The sequence below is a fragment of the Neoarius graeffei genome, chromosome 10 (assembly GCF_027579695.1).
Source record: "Neoarius graeffei isolate fNeoGra1 chromosome 10, fNeoGra1.pri, whole genome shotgun sequence".
Lineage (NCBI taxonomy): Eukaryota > Metazoa > Chordata > Actinopteri > Siluriformes > Ariidae > Neoarius > Neoarius graeffei.
This window is the reverse complement of record NC_083578.1, coordinates 84,260,986-84,283,545: the sequence shown is the minus strand read 5'-3', so window position 1 is coordinate 84,283,545 and position 22,560 is coordinate 84,260,986. Positions and strand designations below refer to the sequence as shown.

Here is a 22,560-nt window from a genome sequence, read left to right as displayed (position 1 = left end):
ATGTCATTTCACACGCGAAAGCGTCCTGTTTTCTGGATGAACCTGCTAATAAATGTGAAATTCCTTCTGCATAGCAAAGACTAGAGGGTGACTGATGTGGCAAAAATTCTCATCTCGCAATGCAATATTTTAGCATCGCTAAAGTTATCGAGGTTCACGTGTACACAGCATGAGAGCAAGATAGCAATGCCGTGATATAACATTTCCAATAGAAGAACTGACAACGAATTGTTGTAAAAATGATATATGACCTTAAAGTGCCATTCCACTATTGGATGTATTCTTTGGCATAAAATACAATATATTTTATGACAACATGACTAGACAGAGAAATCTTTTAGCTTCAAAATGATATATCAAACATAATTTTTTGACAACGACAAGTATATTAATTTTGCGACCAAAGTCACCTACCCTTTTAATTTCCGCACGGTAGTGAAACGTGATGTCATCGGCAGGTTCCCCTTCTTGTGTACGGCACAGATTATCGGCAATGGCGGATAGAACGCGATTTCCACTTGTCGATTGCTGTGCCGATATTCACCATCGACCGTCTCCTTTGGGCATCACTTGCTATTTTCCTTCGCTTCTTTTCCGAAGCTGACAATCGCGTTCTATCCGCCATTGCTGATAATCTGTGCCACGTCACACGTGACGTGGTACACAAGAAGGGGAACCTGCCGATGACATCATGTTTCACTACCGCGCGGAAATTAAAAGGGTAGGTGACTTTGGTCGCAAAATTAATATACTTGTCGTTGTCAAAAAATTGTTTGATATATCATTTTGAAGCTAAAAGATTTCTCTGTCTAGTCATGTTGTCATAAAATATATTGTATTTTATGCCAAAAAAATACATCCAGTGGTGGAATGGCACTTTAAGCAAAGTGAAAAGTAACAACCAGTCAGCTGTGTTATGTTTATTAAGAAGTCTTGATATCAATGATATTTTTTAGGAAACGGCCTTATGACCCAATTTACAATATAGTAGTATTCTATCATAATGTAACCCGGTTCTACCCGGTGTGAAAAATATTTTGTTTTTGTATTTCTTGTTTAGAATGGTGCTGACCTTGATATGCTCAGGAGCAGTGAACATCAGCAAGTGGAGGTGGAATACACGGAGCTTCCTCAGGGCCCAGTAAGTACTGTACTTTTCCTTAAAGGAGATGCGCAGAACCTTTATTTTTAAATAAATTTCGGAGTGGATAGTATCTCCACCCTTGACTCTTGTATGCTGCATAAATGGGAATTTTAAAAAATATATTTTTGAGAGTTAAAATCGACCGCAAAGTTGGCATTTGAGCTGCTCCGCTGAGCCAGCCAGCCCTGAGTGAGTGACGTCACTGCGGTCACCGGTTTTAAGGCCAAGGCCTTTTACAGCTATAGACCAAAGTCATATCAATAAAACTTTATGGTGAAAGTAAGAAATACTGTTACCAACTTGCTCAACTAAGACTGATTTGACTTCGTTGATTGTGGGTTGACTCTCATTAAAACAGGATAGGTGTTTCACTTCTGCAACATACATGTACAGTGGTGCTTGAAAGTTTGTGAACCCTTTAGAATTTTCTATATTTCTGCATAAATATGACCTAAAACATCATCAGATTTTCACACAAGTCCTAAAAGTAGATAAAGAGAACCCAGTTAAACAAATGAGACAAAAATATTATACTTGGTCATTTATTTATTGAGGAAAATGATCCGATATTACATATCTGTGAGTGGCAAAAGTATGTGAACCTTTGCTTTCAGTATCTGGTGTGACCCCCTTGTGCAGCAATAACTGCAACTAAACGTTTGCGGTAACTGTTGATCAGTCCTGCACACCGGCTTGGAGGAATTTTAGCCCGTTCCTCCGTACAGAACAGCTTCAACTCTGGGATGTTGGTGGGTTTCCTCACATGAACTGCTCGCTTCAGGTCCTTCCACATCATTTCCATTGGATTAAGGTCAGGACTTTGACTTGGCCATTCCAAAACATTAACTTTATTCTTCTTTAACCATTCTTTGGTAGAATGACTTGTGTGCTTAGGGTCGTTGTCTTGCTGCATGACCCACCTTCTCTTGAGATTCAGTTCATAGACAGATGTCCTGACATTTTCCTTTAGAATTCGCTGGTATAATTCAGAATTCATTGTTCCATCAATGATGACAAGCCGTCCTGGCCCAGATGCAGCAAAACAGGCCCAAACCATGATACTACCACCACCATGTTTCACAGATGGGATAAGGTTCTTATGCTGGAATGTAGTGTTTTCCTTTCTCCAAACATAACACTTCTCATTTAAACCAAAAAGTTCTATTTTGGTCTCATCCGTTCACCAAACATTTTTCCAACAGCCTTCTGGCTTGTCCACGTGATCTTTAGCAAACTGCAGACGAGCAGCAATGTTCTTTTTGGAGAGCAGTGGCTTTCTCCTTGCAACCCTGCCATGCACACCATTTGTTGTTCAATGTTCTCCTGATGGTGGACTCATGAACATTAACATTAGCCAATGTGAGAGAGGCCTTCAGTTGCTTAGAAGTTACCCTGGGGTCCTTTGTGACCTCACCGACTATTACACGCCTTGCCCTTGGAGTGATCTTTGTTGGTCGACCACTCCGGGGGGGGGTAACAATGGTCTTGAATTTCCTCCATTTGTATACAATCTGTCTGACTGTGGATTGGTGGAGTCCAAACTCTTTAGAGATGGTTTTGTAACCTTTTCCAGCCTGATGAGCATCAACAACGCTTTTTCTGAGGTCCTCAGAAATCTCCTTTGTTCGTGCCATGATACACTTCCACAAACATGTGTTGTGAAGATCAGACTTTGATAGATCCCTGTTCTTTAAATAAAACAGGGTGCCCACTCACACCTGATTGTCATCCCATTGATTGAAAACACCTGACTCTAATTTCACCTTCAATTTAACTGCTAATCCTAGAGATTCACATACTTTTGCCACTCACAGATATGTAATATTGGATCATTTTCCTCAATAAATAAATTACCAAGTATAATATTTTTGTCTCATTTGTTTAACTGGGTTCTCTTTATCTACTTTTAGGACTTGTGTGAAAATCTGATGATGCTTTAGGTCATATTTATGTAGAAATATAAATTCCAAAGGGTTCACAAACTTTCAGGCACCACTGTACATGCATGCATTTTCACTGATAAAATGTAAAAGGCTAATTAAATAATCAGATGACCTGAGACAATCACATTCTGAAGCAAATTAAATAATCTTAAAAACACAATGCAAGTTGCATGTATTAATGTAAATGCAGGTAAACGTTTTTGTTGTTTTGTATCCAAATGAAAGTCGGAGCTTACTCGTCTGTGTTCTCGCTTCTTGAAGCCGATCTTGTGGCCGATTTGTTTTGAAACAATTTGACTTTCAGTTGTTAATTCAGTTCTCCGTTCATTCGCTTCTTCCATGTAAGGGCAAGATGGCAGCAATATCCAGCGGAGAAATCAGATGGCTGCTCCACTCATTCTCCATTTTCTCCATACTGAGTACTCCGCCATTACTGCTTGGCTCAGGCAATTACTAAAACCTGGGACGGAACCGAACGTCACCGGTTTTAGCAACAACCATGGGGAGGTCACTGCTCGAGCGACATGTCACGTCCCATTCCGTCCCGGGTTTTACCAACAATCAGCTCACACTCCGGGAGAACTGGTGCAACTGAACTTACTTTCCTTTTAAAAAAATAAATAAAATAAATACTTGTAGTTTTATTTAATTGTTGGTACTGCACCCTCTTTCAATACGGGCTTATAGCCAACGCTCCTCAACAGATCAGAGGTCTCGTACGAGTCTTCAGTAAAATGTGCAGAGCAGAGGAGAGACCACTTCGTAGGGGCCCAATGTGCCCGTGAACTTCTCGCAAAACGCGTCCAAATCTTTGCAGTTGGAACATTCTTGGGCCATGAATGCAACATAAATCCATCTTCTGTCACGTTGCTGGCACATCTACGTGGCATGGCGATAAATTAGCTCAAAATGGAGGATCAGAGTCGCAGTCAGCTCTGTGTTTTAGTATAGCGGAAATGGCAATGAGACCAATAGACTTCCTGCTGTGACGTTACGGCCGTCAAGGTAATTGACTCAGACCGCTACTTATATGAATCACTTTAATTGTAAAAATTACTATATTAGATTTATTGTTAACACTTAAAACTATTCCTGTGCCATTCTTGAGGTCTCAAGGCATTTATAAACAAAAGTGAGGCCATGGTTCTGCGTATATGCTTTAAGATCACTCGGATTCTTTGTACTATTTCATATTTAATGCTTTTGTTTGGATCAGGGGTGTCAAATATGTTCTTCATAGGACTGCTCCTGCGTTTTCCAGCTGCGTTTATAGCTGACGTTTGCAGGAGTTCTTGAAGATGAAGCTATAGGTATAATAGAGATACAGTAGAGGAACCTGAAGGACAAGGACAAATGTAAATGCCAAGGAAATGTGCCAATTCAAGGTACCCATTAAATTGAAAGTTTTCAAATAAAGAACTAGGCTACATCTGAATTCTCAGTAAGTACTAATGCCGGTTAAGTATGGAATCAATTCTGTGCCAAAATGTTCATACAATACTTTTGAAATGTCAAACAAAAACGACAAATCAAAATACAAAAAAAAAGGCAATTTTTTTTAGACTGGCAAACAAATTATTCATGTAATCGTGCAAAATATCAGTCTATTACTCTTCAGAAACCTTTTATTTTTGTTCCGCGTCTTTCTCAGTTTTGTTTGACGTAATTTTTTTTCGTTGCGATTCCAGCTTTCTCGTTTGCGCTCCCTGACTTTTTGCTTGCAGTTTTGGCACAAACTTCCCGTGTGGGTGGGCTGTCCAGGAATGCATTCCCATTGGGTAACTTGTGTTTGACTGACAGCTACGCTCAGCCATTCCCTACTCGGATTCTGGCGGCCTGTTTGACGAGTGACCGATCCATTGACGGTAAACAAGGATCGAGTGGACTTCAGTGGCGACTATGATACTGAATTAATTCAACAAAGTGTAAGTACGGGACAAATGTGTTGTATGTGTTGCAGTAGTACACATTATGCAGGTGTGTTTAACGTTAGCAAGACAGCTATTATATTGGGTAGTGGAGCGAAGGCTAACATTTGACTTTCACGAAACACCTGCATAATGTGTACTACTGCAACACATACAACACATTTGTCCCGTACTTGCACTTTGTTGAATTAATTCAATATCATAGTCGCCACTGAAGTCCACTCGATCCTTGTTTACCGTCAATGGATCGGTCACTCGTCAAACAGTCCACCAGAATCCGAGTAGGGAATGGCTGAGCGTAGCTGTCAGTCAAACACAAGTTAGCCAATGGGAATGCATTCCTGGACAGCCCACCCACACGTGAAGTTTGTGCCAAAACTGCAAGCAAAAAGTCAGGGAGCGCAAACGAGAAAGCTGGAATCGCAACCAAAATAAATTACATCAAACAAAACTGAGAAAGACGCGGAACAAAAATCAAAGGTTTCTGAAGAGTAATAGACTGATATTTTGCACGATTACACGAATAATTTGTTTGCCAGTCTAAAAAAACTGACCTTTTTTTTTTTTTTTTTGTATTTTGATTTGTCATTTTTGTTTGATATTTCAAAAGTATTGTATGAACATTTTGGCACAAAATTGATTTCCATAGTTAAGTACCCTACCAAGCAGTAACTTCCGGTCCTGAAAAGTGAATCCAATGTGAAAGTGCTAAAATCTGCAATTCCTTGAATGGCCACTTGATGCTGGCTCCAAAAGTGAGCCAATTCCCATAGACCCCCCATGTTAAAATGTCCAACTTTACTGCGAAAACAAATGTTTACAGCCTGGTGCAAAAAACGAGTTCGGGTTCTGTGGCTAGTTTCCCCCTTCATGACAACTGTACGTTGGGTGAATTTTTATATAATTAATTCAACACTTTAAATTTTATTGAGACATACATTTATGCATAATTGGGGCGGGGTCATGCCTTTCGCCCGTAGTCAGCTGGGATAGGCTCCAGCTTGCCTGCGACCCTGTAGAAGGATAAAGCGGCTAGAGATAATGAGATGAGATGAGATGGGGCGGGGTCAATTTGAGTGACAACTGGGTTTATCTCATATTGTTGTTAGCCGCTAGCTGGAATTACCTCAGAACTTACCTCAGAAAATAATTTATGGAATCTTGCCTATTTTCATCTCAGGGCTTTTCCATGCAAACACAACTTTTACACACTACTACATCTGTAAGTGAAATTTAATTTGCTTTATATTTTTAGATTGTACTTATGTTTCAATATTTTTGACATAGTCGCTGATTATGATTTATCGGGGTCTCCCCTTCAGTAAATTAGGCTCAGACTACAACCCCGATTCCAAAAAAGTTGGGACAAAGTACAAATTGTAAATAAAAACGGAATGCAATGATGTGGAAGTTTCAAAATTCCATATTTTATTCAGAATAGAACATAGATGACATATCAAATGTTTAAACTGAGAAAATGTATCATTTAAAGAGAAAAATTAGGTGATTTTAAATTTCATGACAACAACACATCTCAAAAAAGTTGGGACAAGGCCATGTTTACCACTGTGAGACATCCCCTTTTCTCTTTACAACAGTCTGTAAACGTCTGGGGACTGAGGAGACAAGTTGCTCAAGTTTAGGGATAGGAATGTTAACCCATTCTTGTCTAATGTAGGATTCTAGTTGCTCAACTGTCTTAGGTCTTTTTTGTCGTATCTTCCGTTTTATGATGCGCCAAATGTTTTCTATGGGTGAAAGATCTGGACTGCAGGCTGGCCAGTTCAGTACCCGGACCCTTCTTCTACGCAGCCATGATGCTGTAATTGATGCAGTATGCGGTTTGGCATTGTCATGTTGGAAAATGCAAGGTCTTCCCTGAAAGAGACGTCGTCTGGATGGGAGCATATGTTGCTCTAGAACCTGGATATACCTTTCAGCATTGATGGTGTCTTTCCAGATGTGTAAGCTGCCCATGCCACACGCACTAATGCAACCCCATACCATCAGAGATGTAGGCTTCTGAACTGAGCGCTGATAACAACTTGGGTCGTCCTTCTTCTCTTTAGTCCGAATGACACGGCGTCCCTGATTTCCATAAAGAACTTCAAATTTTGATTCGTCTGACCACAGAACAGTTTTCCACTTTGCCACAGTCCATTTTAAATGAGCCTTGGCCCAGAGAAGACGTCTGCGCTTCTGTATCATGTTTAGATACGGCTTCTTCTTTGAACTATAGAGTTTTAGCTGGCAGCGGCGGATGGCATGGTGAATTGTGTTCACAGATAATGTTCTCTGGAAATATTCCTGAGCTCATTTTGTGATTTCCAATACAGAAGCATGCCTGTATGTGATGCAGTGCCATCTAAGGGCCCGAAGATCACGGGCACCCAGTATGGTTTTCCGGCCTTGACCCTTACGCACAGAGATTCTTCCAGATTCTCTGAATCTTTTGATGATATTATGCACTGGAGATGATGATATGTTCAAACTCTTTGCAATTTTACACTGTCGAACTCCTTTCTGATATTGCTCCACTATTTGTCGGCGGGGGATTGGTGATCCTCTTCCCATCTTTACTTCTGAGAGCCGCTGCCACTCCAAGATGCTCTTTTTATACCCAGTCATGTTAATGACCTATTGCCAATTGACCTAATGAGTTGCAATTTGGTCCTCCAGCTGTTCCTTTTTTGTACCTTTAACTTTTCCAGCCTCTTATTGCCCCTGTCCCAACTTTTTTGAGATGTGTTGCTGTCATGAAATTTCAAATGAGCCAATATTTGGCATGAAATTTCAAAATGTCTCACTTTCGACATTTGATATGTTGTCTATGTTCTATTGTGAATACAATATCAGTTTTTGAGATTTGTAAATTATTGCATTCCGTTTTTATTTACAATTTGTACTTTGTCCCAACTTTTTTGGAATCGGGGTTGTAATAATAATATCCATTCAGCATGAAGATTCGCGTAGCAACAGTCAGTCGTTCACCAAGAGACGCATCTCTTAACTAAATCGCAGGTTTGGTCAATTGTTTCATATCAAATACGCTGTGCTATGTGACCGTCATAGACTGACCATCTAACAGTGGTTGCTGTCAAGCTCGGCCACTCCTAGCTAGCTATATCGCTAGCAAGCTAACTATTAAACAAGGTAACGTGGGTTATCGACGCTATCAGGGGAACAAGACAACAGGGGGAAATATTATCGCTAATGTTGTTTTTGTTAACAATTATTAAGATTGAAAAGACGACCCTCCTTGATCAAATAGGTTATCGGACAGTTGCACGCCTGGTGAATTTTTTATTTTTTTTTATAAACCAGCCGTTGAGGTTATGGTCTATCTTATGGAGCGGCTTCTTTTACTTTAGCCAGTAGCTTGTTGGTTAGCTTGCATAGTTAGCTTGTTAGTGTCGAGGTTAGTACATTGCAAAAAATGTTAGCAAGAGAAAATATCTTGACTATAGTTTAATCGAACTAGCATTTCCTGTTAGAAGAAACCAATTCTGAGATTATTAAAGTTGGTTCTAGATTGCAACCAACTTATTCTAAGATGTCTTATCAAGTAAAAATATCTGTCCATGCAGCAAGATAATTTCACTAGTATTTAGTAATTTTCTCCTCAAGTTCAGTTTTCAATTTTTTGCAGTGTAGGCGTGTTCCAGCCGTACTATTCCAGTGGCCAGGCTTCACTATCCCTGCCCCTTTCTCCATTTATGGACTAGCTGGGAGTTAGGCGGAGTCAGCCGCTGCCAAGATGGCGATGTCCATAGCTGCCTTTTTGAGCTTCAAACCCGCTCTTCAGAAAGAAGACATCACAGTGACATCACAGAGGCTTTATCCGTTATTTTTACAGTCTATGGTATTTAGTACCCGACTGTAACTGTAGTACGTTCTCGGAGTATGCGATGTAGTAGATCATTCGGGTACTGTTCGCCTACTAAGTATTCAGATACCCTGCATACTGCTTTTTGTGTACCAATAGTATGGAAGTGTACGTATTCAGATGCACCTCTAGTCTCTGTTATTCTAGTAAGGGGCAAAATATAGGAATAATCTTGCGGCTGTAAACTCTGCTACGGACAAAATATGCTAATGATACAGTATTTTACTCTATAACTTTGTAGTTGAACTGATGTAGGGGTGTCACAGTAATGGGGGTGGCTGCTTAAGCAATTTGTAAATAGTTTTACAACCTCCGTGCCATGTCAGCGTTCTGGTTATTGTGTGAAGATTCACAAAATTTGCCTGTGTGTCTATAGGAACTGGTGTACACTGTCCCAGGGCTACCTGATGGTCCTCAGCTGATGAGCTCGGTCCTGCCTAATGGTGTTCCACTACAGCTGAGTGCTGTGCCAGGCACACACGCGCCCCTGATACTGGATGACGTGCCCAGCAAAGCTGCCCCTCAGCAGCACTCCGAGGTCCTGACCAACAACGGTGCGTCTCTGCGTCTCAGCGATTTTCTGAGGAATCATGGATTGGAACTGGTTGAGGTGGACACGACCATCCCACAGATCCTTCCAGATCCTCCCACAGATCCTCCCAGCCATGAAGGAGAGCGCCAAGGTGAACCAGGGACTCTGGATGCATCGCCTGAGGTGAGGCACAGTTCGCTAATCTTTTATTAGGATTCCATACACAGTGTGCAAATACGATGTTATTATATAGCTAGGAGGAAAATGAGGGTTCATGCATCATCTTTCTTCCAAACTGCAGCTATTTCATAACTTCTATTAGTATCACAGTTTGTACACTAGGCTAGAACTCACCATCAGCTATGATTACATTCAACCTAATAATAATAATTTGACCAGTAGACTAATCAGAATAAAACATGGTATTCTATCCACATTCACTGGATATGAGCAATCGTGCGCTCTGATTGGCTTCTCTACTACTAGGATATCAGCTCATATACTACAAGTAGAGAAAAACAAAATGGTGGAGCGCATCAAGTCAGATATATTACTTTGTCAAGTATTTAAAAGAAACAGAAATGGCTAAATAAAAGAATATAGGTTTTGGGTTTCCCCCCATAGCTCCTGTTCCACCCTCCAGCCCAGTTGGTGGCAGTAATGTACCTTTTAAGTTGGTTTGCCAACCGCCAAAAAAAGAAGAAAAGAAAATGGCGGACCGTGTGACTGAACCAACCGAGGATGAAATAAAAACTCTACTCGAAAACAAAAATCCAAAAAAGCAACAAAATATGGAATGAAAGTGTTTGATGGTAAGAACGTATCTTTTGTTTTATTTTTCAAGAATTATTATTATCGCATTTTTCACAAATTGCTCCTGTCATTTCGCCGGTTTGTTTACATTCTAAGCAGAAATGATTTTCTCGGACATTTTGTAGAAAGATTTTATTTATTGAATTTGCTAAAAATAAAAATACTATGTTAATCAAAATCCAGTGACTGTGGATAGAATAAAGTAGTTATTCCACTCAATCTCATTGTGCATGGATTATAGCCAACTCGGTGCTACGCGCCTCGTCGTTTATCAGCTCATGTACGACTCGATTTCGTGGAATAACTGTTAAATATTTATTTAACCTAATTGGGATCAATTGATTAAGGCAGGCCCCCAGTTAAATTTCCATCCACTTGCTAGATTCATACATTTAACAAACCGTTAAATAGAAGGCGTGTTGCTAAGTAAACCTAAATTCACGTCTTTATTAAGGCGTGAAACGTTAGCTTTTTAAAGCTTCTACAGGTTTCACAAGCGTCTTATGATGATGCGCTCTAACATGTACGTTTAACCACGAAATCGACTCGTACGTGAGCTGATAGCCGGTGAGGCGCGTAGCACCAAGTTGTCTATAAGCCATGTACGACGAGATTGAGTGGAATAACTTTTTTTTTTTATTATTTCCACATTCACTGGATTTTGAGAAACTGAGCATTTTTTTTATTTTTTGCAAATTTGATAAAAACTTTATACAAAGCGTCCGACAAAATAATTTCCACTTAAAATGTAAATAAACCGGTGAAATGACAGTAGCAATTTGTGAAAAATGCGATGATAATAATAATTCTTGAAAAATAAAAAAAAGATACGTTCTTACCGTCATATACTTTTATCCCATATTTTGTTGCCCCCTTTTTTTTGTGTGTATTTTTGGGGTTTTGTTTTCGAGTCGAGTTTTTATTTCATCCTCGGTTGGTTCAGCAACACGCTCCGCCATTTTGTTTTTCTCTACTCATAATATATGAGCTGATAGCCTAGTAGTAGAGTAGCCAATCGGAGCGCGCGATTGCTCATATCCGGTGTATGTGGATAGAATAATGGGAGTTTCAGCAGACTGCAGAGTTTCGACTACATGCAAAGAGTTAATTGAGTATCTGAAATCAAGATGAATATATTCAGAATCTTTGCATGCAGGATTTTCGTTCCATAAGTAAAACACACCAGGGCAAGCTTTTCAAAATTCCAACAGGAATTTAATGAGCTGAAAGAGAATAGGCACTGAAAGACTGTAAACACCTCCTCTCATTAACATGAAAACATGCGAGCATTAAGGGCAATATCGACGAGTTAATTAATATTTTCAGTAGTCGACTACTACAGCGTTCCAGTTTTCAGACGCTTTTAAAGATGTTTACCTTCTTTGTTGTTATTAACCTGAAAAAAACACCCAGATGTTGTTGTAGATGCAACACCCTCTATCCAAAGAAGGCTGGTCCACGAGGTGTGTATAAGGAGGACTCTTGTGAAGCACATGAGCTTCCATGCTTTGTGCTCTCAGTTCCAGAATAAAAGTTCCAGGTCTTCCACACAAGCACATTTTTTAGAATTGGTACTAATGCAATATGATGCACAGATATTTTTTTGCTGATTTATTAATTTGTATTCATGATTTTTTTTTCATTAACAGCCTTAAAAGTTGTCACCTAAAAAGAATTTAAAGCTGGGAATGTAACTTTTATATCTGTGTATGTAGCTGTTTAAAGGTCCGGTCCCACAATACCGATAACTATAAATAAATCAGTCCCCTGCAGTTTATGTGGTCGGTGCTCACATCAGGCTGATAACGATACCTATAGCCCAGTCCTGGGTTTATCCGTATCAGTGAGGATTGCTTCTGGCGCCGTTTTTCCCAAGCCTGGACCTGATCCGATAAAACATCTGACCAATCAGCTAATTGTTTACATGTGACGTCGTCTGAGCATGTGCCGTTTTCTCCCGGGCATCTTTGTACATCCTTGTTGCATCATGGATTCACGGGAAATAGAAAATATAATACAAAGCATGGATCTTTTATTCACAGATACGCTACCGTTCAAAAGTTTGGGGTCACCCAGACAATTTTGTATTTTCCATGAAAAGTCACACTTTTATTTACCACCATAAGTTGTAAAATGAATAGAAAATATAGTCAAGACATTTTTCTGGCCATTTTGAGCATTTAATCGACCCCACAAATGTGATGCTCCAGAAACTCAATCTGCTCAAAGGAAGGTCAGTTTTATAGCTTCTCTAAAGAGCTCAACTGTTTTCAGCTGTGCTAACATGATTGTACAAGGGTTTTCTAATCATCCATTAGCCTTCTGAGGCAATGAGCAAACACATTGTACCATTAGAACACTGGAGTCATAGTTGCTGGAAATGGGCCTCTATACACCTATGGAGATATTGCACCAAAAACCACACATTTGCAGCTAGAATAGTCATTTACCACATTAGCAATGTATAGAGTGGATTTCTGATTAGTTTAAAGTGATCTGCATTGAAAAGAACAGTGCTTTTCTTTCAAAAATAAGGACATTTCAAAGTGACCCCAAACTTTTGAACGGTAGTGTATGTGATTATTTTCCGTGAAATATCAATAGTAAATTAAGCAAGGCAAGGCAAGTTTATTTATATAGCGCATTTCATACACAGTGGCAGTTCAATGTGCTTTACAGAAGTAAAAGCAAAACAGTAAGCAATAGAAAATAAAATTACATAAAATAAATGGGGAAGAAAAATAATAAGAATTAAACAATAGTAGAAATAAAATAATAAAATGAAATAAAAGTTCAATTAAAAAAAACAACAGCAGAATAAAATAGAATAAAAGTTAAGTAAAATTTAAAACATGCAGAGACTGTAAAAGTAAAGAGTTTAAAACATGTAGAGATGACAATATTAATAAATTTTTTTTTTTAAAGATATTTTTTGGGCTTTTTTTCACTTTTATTGGATAGGACAGTGTAGAGACAGGACAGGAAATGAGTGGGAGAGAGAGACGGGGAGGGATCGGGAAATGACCTCGGGTCGGAATCGAACCCGGGTCCCCGGATTTATGGTATGGCGCCTTAGCCACCTGAGCCACGACGCCCCTGACAATATCAATAATTTAGCAGAAAGCATCTGAGAACAGCTTGGTCTTTAGTCTAGATTTGAAGCTGCCAACAGCAGGAGCATTTTTGATGTCCTCTGGCAGTTGGTTCCATAGCTGTACTGCATAGGAGCTAAAAGCTGCTTCACCACACTTTGTTTTAACAACAGGTTTTAACAGTAAATTTTGCTGCTGCGATCTGGTAGATCTGATTGGGTTAGGCCGCCGCAACATATCAGAGAGGTAATTGGGCCCTGTACCATTTAGAGATTTGTACACCAGCAGCAATGCTTTAAAGTCAACATATATAAATGCAGGTACAATATTTTAATTATGAACTTCGTCAGTCCAAACATTTTAATTGTTTTAGACCTGTTAATTTTTTTTATCCATGACGCATCATCTGTATGAAATCGGTAACCAATCTGTAATATACTGAAACGTCCATGACTGATCCGTAAATTATTTGCATCCGTATTAAAATCGCGCCGTATTTTGTATCCACTTTTATTATATTTCCGTAGCCCGTGACCTATCTGTCTTATATCAACCACCGGAGTGTGTGCATGGGTTGTTTTGTACAGTACGACCCAGAATAATGTACTGCGACTTGGAAAAAAACTTCCATGACGATTCCTACATTGCATGTGTTTTATTTCCATGAGTGTAAGGATCAAACGATATTATAGTCGGGATTATAGTTGTGGTGTTTCTGCTCCAGACTGGAACTTTATAAATTCAGGCAGAGGGATAGTCAGAGTTGTAGTTGGAGGTATCGGCGTTGTGGGACCGGGCCCTAAGTCCAGTCAAGCACAGCAAAACGTGTTCTTTGCTGCCGTTTTTGAGCATTTAACGGCACTAATAGATGTCCTGGGGCGAATTTTATTTTTGCTCTAACTGTGAAGAAAACAACTCGTTAACTAGTCAAATCCCTTTATTGAATCCCTGCTCAATTAGTAAAAATGAATAGTCCTTATGCAATTTTGTACATCTTTTCATTACGATTTTTTAAATTGGGCTTTATTAATTGAATTGGGTGATATTTGTTGTTTTTAAACGTGCTTGATTTTACAGTAAACTTTTGAATAGATGTGCAAACACCTAGGTGGCGTTGTGAATTGGAAATGGTTGAACTGGCTCTGTGGTAGTCCTGGAATTTAAAGTCGTGTGTTGTCTTTACTGGACCTGATGATTCCAATTTATATTTTACACTTTATATAGTCATATGCACATAGCCCCTGTTGTTGTGGTGTTTTTTTTTTTTTTTGCACCATGACCTTGGATACACATTGACAAATATCGACTGGCTGTATCTTGCATGACCAGCTCAAGCACAACATTTTATTCACACAGACCTACAGCTTTCCAGACTCTACCGAGAGTGCTTCGGTGCGGGACTCGGGGTTACTGGAGCTGCTGACGTCTCTGCGCCGCACCATTCTCCCTGCGCACTGGGTGGGTGTGATGGCTAATGGCCCGATCCTGCAGCTCTTCCAGTGCTCCAAGCTCTCGCCCATGGCTGACACGGTGCTGCAGATCGAGCCGGGCTTCCTCTACCAGATCAGCGTGCAGAACCAGCCGCTGCTGCCCACACACGCTGTGTACGAACGCCATCCGGCCCGCCTTACATCCGTCAGCCAAGTAGTGGCCCTGCTGCTCGACCTGGAGGAGCTGAACGTGTGTCAGGGCTACCAGAGCTTCGAGGCGAACTCGCAGCGAGAGCCGCTGCTGTGCGCGCGTGCCGCGTTGTGCCAGCTGCTCGTCCCGCAGGACGAGGACTGCTGCGATAAATGCCAGGAGTGCAACCCTCTCGTAAAGAGCTAGTGCGTGAAGCTCGGCAAAAGTCTGTGATCAAACGGTTACGAGGGGAGATCTGACAGTCATTGCAAATCACTGGTTAATTGTTAAGTGTGAAGTCAATACGATCATCCTACGTTAGAGCCTTATTAATGCAGGGGGTTGGTGTTGATGTATAAACAAAGCCAAAACTTCAGGTAGCAAACCTGTTTTAAAGAAATACTCACTCCAAAGTTTTCCAAACTAATCTCTGTACAAAAAAAAAAAATCTGTAGTGTATCTTTGATTCCAGCAGACCAGATTTTCAACACATTTCCTTGTATTGAGGGGAAAAAAAAGAACAGAAAACCTGCTGACTTGTAGGGCAGTTCTTCAGACACTCAATACACTTTTCAAATGGATGAATATATAATGTGAAATTTTAAAAGAACAACCTATAGACTCAAATAAATAATTTTCAAGGATGAGACAGACTTGAGAGAATGTTTAGATATTAAAGAGTGTTGTTATTTAAGGACAATCGGATGGAAACTGAGGCAATATTTAATTGAATGTAAAACAAATATATAAAATATTTAATATTTAGTTTAAATTTGGAACCACCATTCAGTCCACATTTAGTTTGGAGCATGCTGTTAGAGGAAAATAATCATAGACTGGGTGATGTGATGCGGTTCAGTGCAAAGCAGAGTTACTGTTACCACGACGATGGAATTTATTCGCACAGCAATTTGGCAACGCTGCACAGTTTTAGAACGATACGTAATACTTTTTAGTATTCATTTATAATTACAATTTATGTTGTGAAACGGCTGTGAGACAGGTTAGTTCCCTTTATCGCTTACGTCATAACAGCTATTTCGCAATTATTCCACGCAATCGAGTCGTACATGAGCTGAGTCAGCTATAAGCCATGTACGACAAGATTGAGTGGAATAACTGTTTTATTCTATCCACATTCACTGGATTTTGACAAACGGAGTATTTTTCTTGTCTTTTTTTTTTTTTCAAATTTGATGAATAAAAACTTTATACAAAGCATCCGACAAAATGGGGGCGGCACGGTGGTGTAGTGGTTAGCGCTGTCGCCTCACAGCAAGAAGGTCCTGGGTTCGAGCCCCGGGGCTGGCGAGGGCCTTTCTGTGCGGAGTTTGCATGTTCTCCCCATGTCCGTGTGGGTTTCCTCCGGGTGCTCCGGTTTCCCCCACAGTCCAAAGACATGCAGGTTAGGTTAACTGGTGACTCTAAATTGAGCGTAGGTGTGAATGTGAGTGTGAATGGTTGTCTGTGTCTATGTGTCAGCCCTGTGATGACCTGGCGACTTGTCCAGGGTGTACCCCGCCTTTCGCCCGTAGTCAGCTGGGATAGGCTCCAGCTTGCCTGCGACCCTGTAGAAGGATAAAGCGGCTAGAGATAATGAGATGAGATGAGATGAGATCCGACAAAATAATTTCCACTTAGGCGGACTTCTTAAAAACCTATCGATGGCTGCATGAATTGACTTTAGTGTTTTGTTTTGTTTTTTGTAGAAAGTGCCGTCTTGTTGTCATGCCGAGGTATAGAATAGCTTCAGACATTTAATTCTTCCTTGGATATTTCAGTTCTGTAATTTTCAAACTTCTTTGAGCTTTTGAACCAGTCTAAAAAAAAAAAAATTCAACAAACCGGTGAAATGCCAGGAGCAATTTGTGAAAAATGCTATAATAACCATTCTTGGGGGGGAAGAGATGTTCTTCCCATCATACTTTTTATTCCATAATTTTGTTGCTTTTTTTGTATTTTTTGGGGTTTTGTTTTCGAGTAGGGTTTTTATTTCGTCCTCAGTTGGTTCAGCAAAACGCTCCTCCATTTTGTTTTTTTCTACTCACGGTATATGAGCTGATATCCTAGTAGTAGAGTAGCCAATCAGAGTGCACGATTGCTCATATCCAGTAAATGTGGATAGAATAAAAACAGTTATTCCTTCACTGTATTCTCTATTTTTTTTTTAGTCATTCTCTTTTTTGAAGTTTAGAAGACAGAAAAATTTTGTGATGTTTCAGAGAAACCACATACTTCTCCGTCCAGAAGACTTTCCTTTTCGTTCCTGTGGAAGTCGTTACTGTAGAAACAGAAATGATAGTCTATTATAATGAGCATAATATTAAATACATTATATTAGAATACATAATAATAACGTGTATGTATAAACTTGATTTGCAGCTGGAATGACTGTCAGAGCTGCTGTAATAGAAAATAGAAAAAAATGTATTGATGCTTCAGCAGCTGCCCTTTGTTAGCCTTCCAACATATTTGAGGCTCAAGGAAACGGGTGTAGTCGTCGTTGTCTTTCGCTACATGAAAATGTGTTGTATTTATTGTCCTGGTCATCACACACCCAGGACAGGCTCAGTAGACGGGGATTATTTTGGAATATTCTGGAGTGTGCTTTAAGTTTTGTGCTCGTTTTGAAAGTTCTCCTGGCAGTGACTGCTCCGGCGGGATAGATGATATTCATCTCAGCATAGTCAAGCTTACAAGCCTGAGCAAGTAAAGGAATATTCCTGGTGAGATTTGAGATTTCCCATTCGGTTCCCCAGGACGCTTCCTGGAATTTAGAGGGTTTTTTTTTCTTTCTTTCTTTTAAGTTATTGATTAGTACTGTGATTTTATACAGTGGTGCTCTAAGGGCTTGGTTTGATTTAACGTCGTCTTCAAAAAGAAATTACTCTGGAGTCTTGCTCTTGTTGTCCTAAAGGTGCTTTTTTTTTTTCTCCCCCTGTCTATGTACAGTAGCTCTCTGTAGCGTAGCCTCTTTTTAGCGAGCCTGTGACGCTCATCCACGGCCAACCCTGCAGCGTTTAAACGTTCTCCGTCTAGGCGGCTGTCTGTTCTTATGTTCCTGATTTGCTCTCAGATGTGTGGACTGAGAGAGTCATTGACCTTTAACTACCTCTCAGTGATTCCTTGGGCCATTGCTGGTGTCCATGACTGTTTCGAATTGCTTTTCTCATTTTTGCTTAGCTTTCACCAATGATGCACGTCACCTCGTTTTTGTTGTTTCGAAGGCTTTCCATATGGAAGGTCATCAAGCTTTGACTTGTAGTTGATTTTAGTAATGATATACATTACGCGGTTTAACTCTAGGATGTTTTGGAGTGCTGCTGTTTGTTTTTGTTTACTGTTAAAAAAATGATTTTATTAATTAAACAAATCACTTCTATTTAGAATGTACCTTGAAACCTTACAAACCTTATGGTATGGATCTTCTTCCATTTCTACGATGTAATTCTTCAGTATCGCAACACTGTAATGATAGTATTAGCACAGAAAACAAGTAGGTTGTTTGTTTTTGTTCCCCCCCACACACACATTGCTATCCGACATGAGCTGTGTCTCACATCACATACTTGTGTACTATTCTAGAGAAATTGAGTATCCAAAACAGTCTAGAACGCTCACAGAGGGGAAAAAAAAAACAACGAACAAATGTCTTGGAGTTAAAAAAAAAAATCTGGATAATGGACTGTTTTTGGAGTGATTGAGGATCCAAGCAGGAGGGCCTTGTGGCAGATGGCTACCACTGATGGCAGGAGAGATTTTGTCTCCAGCGCTGCTTGTGTTTCCGTCTCAAACCTGCAACTGTTAACGAATCGTACTTTAAAATTACAAATTTTAATTTTCACACTGAATGCAAGCTATGGAATATGATTGGTCACATCACATTCATTTAAATCCTAATTTCCCTTAAGTACAACAGTGATTGGATTGCATATTTGACTTTATGTTCAATACTAAATATCTAACTTACTACACTTATTCGTATATCATTTTTAAAGGCCCGCGATTTTGGCAGCGTTTTCCTCTGAGATTCTGTTATATTATGAATATTTTACTGACAGTTGCCAAAATCTGGCTTGAACTTCCCCCTGTGTTTTTAGATTTAAGATAAACTGATCCACTTTTAAGTATTACATTACGGTATGCAATCTGAGACACAGCTATGGTCAAATCACTCAATAAGGGTTCATATTAAATCAGCTATTTTGCAATGTAACACAAAGTACAGATGGGTGACAAATTGAAAGGGGAAAATAATTAACAATGACTGTTAAGCTGTGGAAGGTATTTTATTTATTTTGCTGGCATGATTTGGCTCAACTTGTCCCCGTAGACTGAATAGTCACTGCAAATCAATACAAAGTTTTTCTGAACAGATTATCTTTGTCCTATAATGGAACATTTCGATTCTGATGGCAGGAGTTTCTTCCAGGATGACTCCGCCCTCATCGACAGGGCACACTGAATGGTTTAATGAGACTGGAAATGATGTAAAACATATACATGTCCTTCACAGTCACCAGATTGTAACTGGGAGATTTTGGAGCAATGAGATCTCCAGCAACATGATCAAAAGACCGACTGAGGGTTGACCATTTGATGTTGGTTTTTCCTTTAATTTGTCTCCTGTCTGTAAAAGAACTATTTGGTTGTTGGTTCCTCACACTAAGATTCTTCAGCTCATGTTTTTTTCAAAAAAAAATGTTGTCTATGCTACTAAAAACAATCCAAAATGACGATCGATGTTAACCAAAAGCTCTACTGAAGCTGGGACAGGAAACTGTTTTTTTTTTTTTTTTTCCTTCGTTGTTGTTGTTGTTTTTTCCCCCTAGCTAGTGATTTAACAAGAATGTTTGCTGATAATACTATTTTTACACTTGAGTAAACAGTGTCCAGCGTTGGATTTGCTCCCCAATGCCACTTTCCGTGACACAAATGTTCTCCAAGGCTGCTTTCACACTTGCTATTTTTTTTTCTCATACGGCAAAACACATCTTGCATGCAATATCATGGAAAGAGGCTGCTTTTTAAAAGCACTGCTAAAGGCATTTTTTGTCACGGTGCAGTTTCCAAAGTTCTCAGTGCAATGAAAAAAAAAAACCATGAAGGACAATGGGTGAGTGGGGGGGAAAAAAATCTTGTTACTGAGCATATATTTAATACAAATTTACTACAAGCTGAATAGAAAGTGGTCCTTCAGATAATCAGCATAAAAGTTCTCCAAGCCTGGTAACAAAACACCAAGTGTGAAAGCACCCTTAATCATTAATTACATCACTTTAGGTTGGTGTCTTGAACTACTGAATGAAAACTTTAAAACTTTACACAAGTTCATGTCACGAAGTTGCTCATGATACATGGTGTGTCTCAGTATTTGCATTGTTGATGCTGTTGAAATGAATAAGCGTAGTCCCAAAGTGAAGCATTCTATTCCCGGAAAATGACAGCACGCAAGGCAGTTTTGTGTTTTTCCTGCTATTTCCGGACTACATGTGTCTCACCAGTGCTGTTGAAAATAAGGCTGAAGTGTGATGATATGTAAACGAAGGAACTCATGGACCAAAGTTACAGTTTGGTGATTTTTCCCTGTGCTAACACATCTGATTCACCGAACTGTCCATACTGGCCTAAAATGGTTTGGATGATTGTTGGTACCCTTATCACTTGTGCATTCATGAACGACAGAGCAAGTCAGAAATGTGCATTGTTATTATTATTTTAAACTCTTTTGTCCCTCATAAAACACTGAAAAGTTGCTTTCTTATGCCGTACCATGACTGTTTCCTTGATTTTTTTTTATTATATAAACAAAAATGTCTATATGTTAATACAGTCACCATTCCCTTAAAATATTTTGCAGAATTTAGTGTACTTTTCTCCCCCCCTTTTTTTTTTTGTACAGTCACTGGCATGACAGTAAAAAGGTAATACAAAGTTGTTGACTGAAATATTTTTATTAAAGACTCTAAAAAGGTTACAGAGCTCAACATTTTATTATGAACACGATGTAGCTGTAGCATAATACTGCGTTGGGGTCCTGCTTTATTGAAAATTTTTAAAACATAATTTCTATGAGTGGTTAAAGATTTATTAAATCCTCTTCTTTGTTTAAACCTGTTGCTTTGTTTTGGAAATTTATTTTAGCACAGTAATATTTGTTTTTGTGCGTGTAATTACATCAGATTTGCATTATTTGAAATTTCTACTTTGCAGCATTGGTAAGCACACAAATCTTAGTTTAAACTTGAAGGGCACTTGGAAGAGTGTATACCTCCGCCAAGCCGTATATGATCAACATCAAACTCAAATCACTTGAACCTAGGATAATACTAAAGCTATACACTAAATTTCATCCAAATCTGTCCACTACTTTTTGAGTTACATTGAGAACAGGCAAAAATAATTCTGCATACATATCTGGATCCTGGATCTGCATACATATCTGGATTTGCATAAAGATCTAATCAATTGTTCCTTGTCCCACGGGCCACCTTTCCTCCAAATTTCATCAAAATCTGTTCACTACTTTTTGAGTTATGTTGGGAACAAACAAACCGAGGTGACAAAACCTCCAACAAAATTGGCAGATGTAATGAAATGTCAGTTCTGGTGTAGACTAGTAGCAAATTGAAATGACCATTACTGTAGTAATGACAATTGAGGTACTGCACTAAATACAAAAGATGATGGGCTTGTTTCAGATTAACACTTTACATCTTAAAGTGCTATTCCACCATTGGATGTATTCTTTGGCATAAAATACAATATATTTTGACAACATATATAAATGGTATCACTAGATAGAGAAATCTTTTAGCTTCAAAATGATATATCAAACATAATTTTTTGACAACGACAAGTATATTAATTTTGCGACCAAAGTCACCTACCCTTTTAATTTCCGCGCGTGATGTCATCGGCAGGTTCCCCTTCTTGTGTACCGTGTGACGTGGCACATATTATCAGCAATGGCGGATAGAACGCGATAAAAATAATACCAATAAATCTAGCTAATACCAATAAATCTAGCTAACTGAAAGATTAACTCAAAATTTTTCGCAATTTTTTTGGCCCCCATATACGAGGAGAAATGACACTCTCACTTTGGGGGTTTCCTGGTCTAAAAATAGACCGACACGTGGTACACAAGAAGGGGAACCTGCCGATGACATCACGTTTCACTACCGCGCGGAAATTAAAAGGGTAGGTGACTTTGGTCGCAAAATTAATATACTTGTCGTTGTCAAAAAATTATGTTTGATATATCGTTTTGAAGCTAAAAGATTTCTCTGTCTAGTCATGTTGTCATAAAATATATTGTATTTTATGCCAAAGAATACATCCAATGGTGGAATGGCACTTTAACACTTTCCTGAAATTGTAGAAAGGCTGAAAATTATTTTACACTTTTTCATTACACCGTAAAAATTGATTCATTACACACACATCACAGATACTGCTGGGCCCAGGACAAGATCGCGGTTTCTTTGAGCTCATGTATGCACTCTGCCCTAAAAATTGTTTTCTAAATCACTCAAAGACACGCAATTCTCTCAGATATTCTCATATAAGGTTAGCCTATGTTAGCCAGCTAGCATTAGC

At 39.2% G+C, this 22,560-nt stretch overlaps 1 protein-coding gene across 3 annotated transcripts in view; it reads left to right on the top strand.

Annotated features, from left to right (window-relative positions):
• Positions 1–16,396, top strand: part of mbd1a (methyl-CpG binding domain protein 1a) — an 87,145-nt gene extending 70,749 nt beyond the window's left edge. For all 3 annotated transcript variants that reach the window (XM_060932439.1, XM_060932438.1, XM_060932440.1), the window contains 3 exons: positions 1,061–1,141; positions 9,278–9,616; positions 14,695–16,396. In XM_060932439.1, coding sequence (XP_060788422.1) covers positions 1,061–1,141; positions 9,278–9,616; positions 14,695–15,165 — 891 coding nt within the window. In that variant the 3' untranslated portion in view covers positions 15,166–16,396. The remainder of the gene's footprint in view (positions 1–1,060; positions 1,142–9,277; positions 9,617–14,694) is intronic.
• The last annotated feature ends 6,164 nt before the right edge of the window (positions 16,397–22,560 follow it).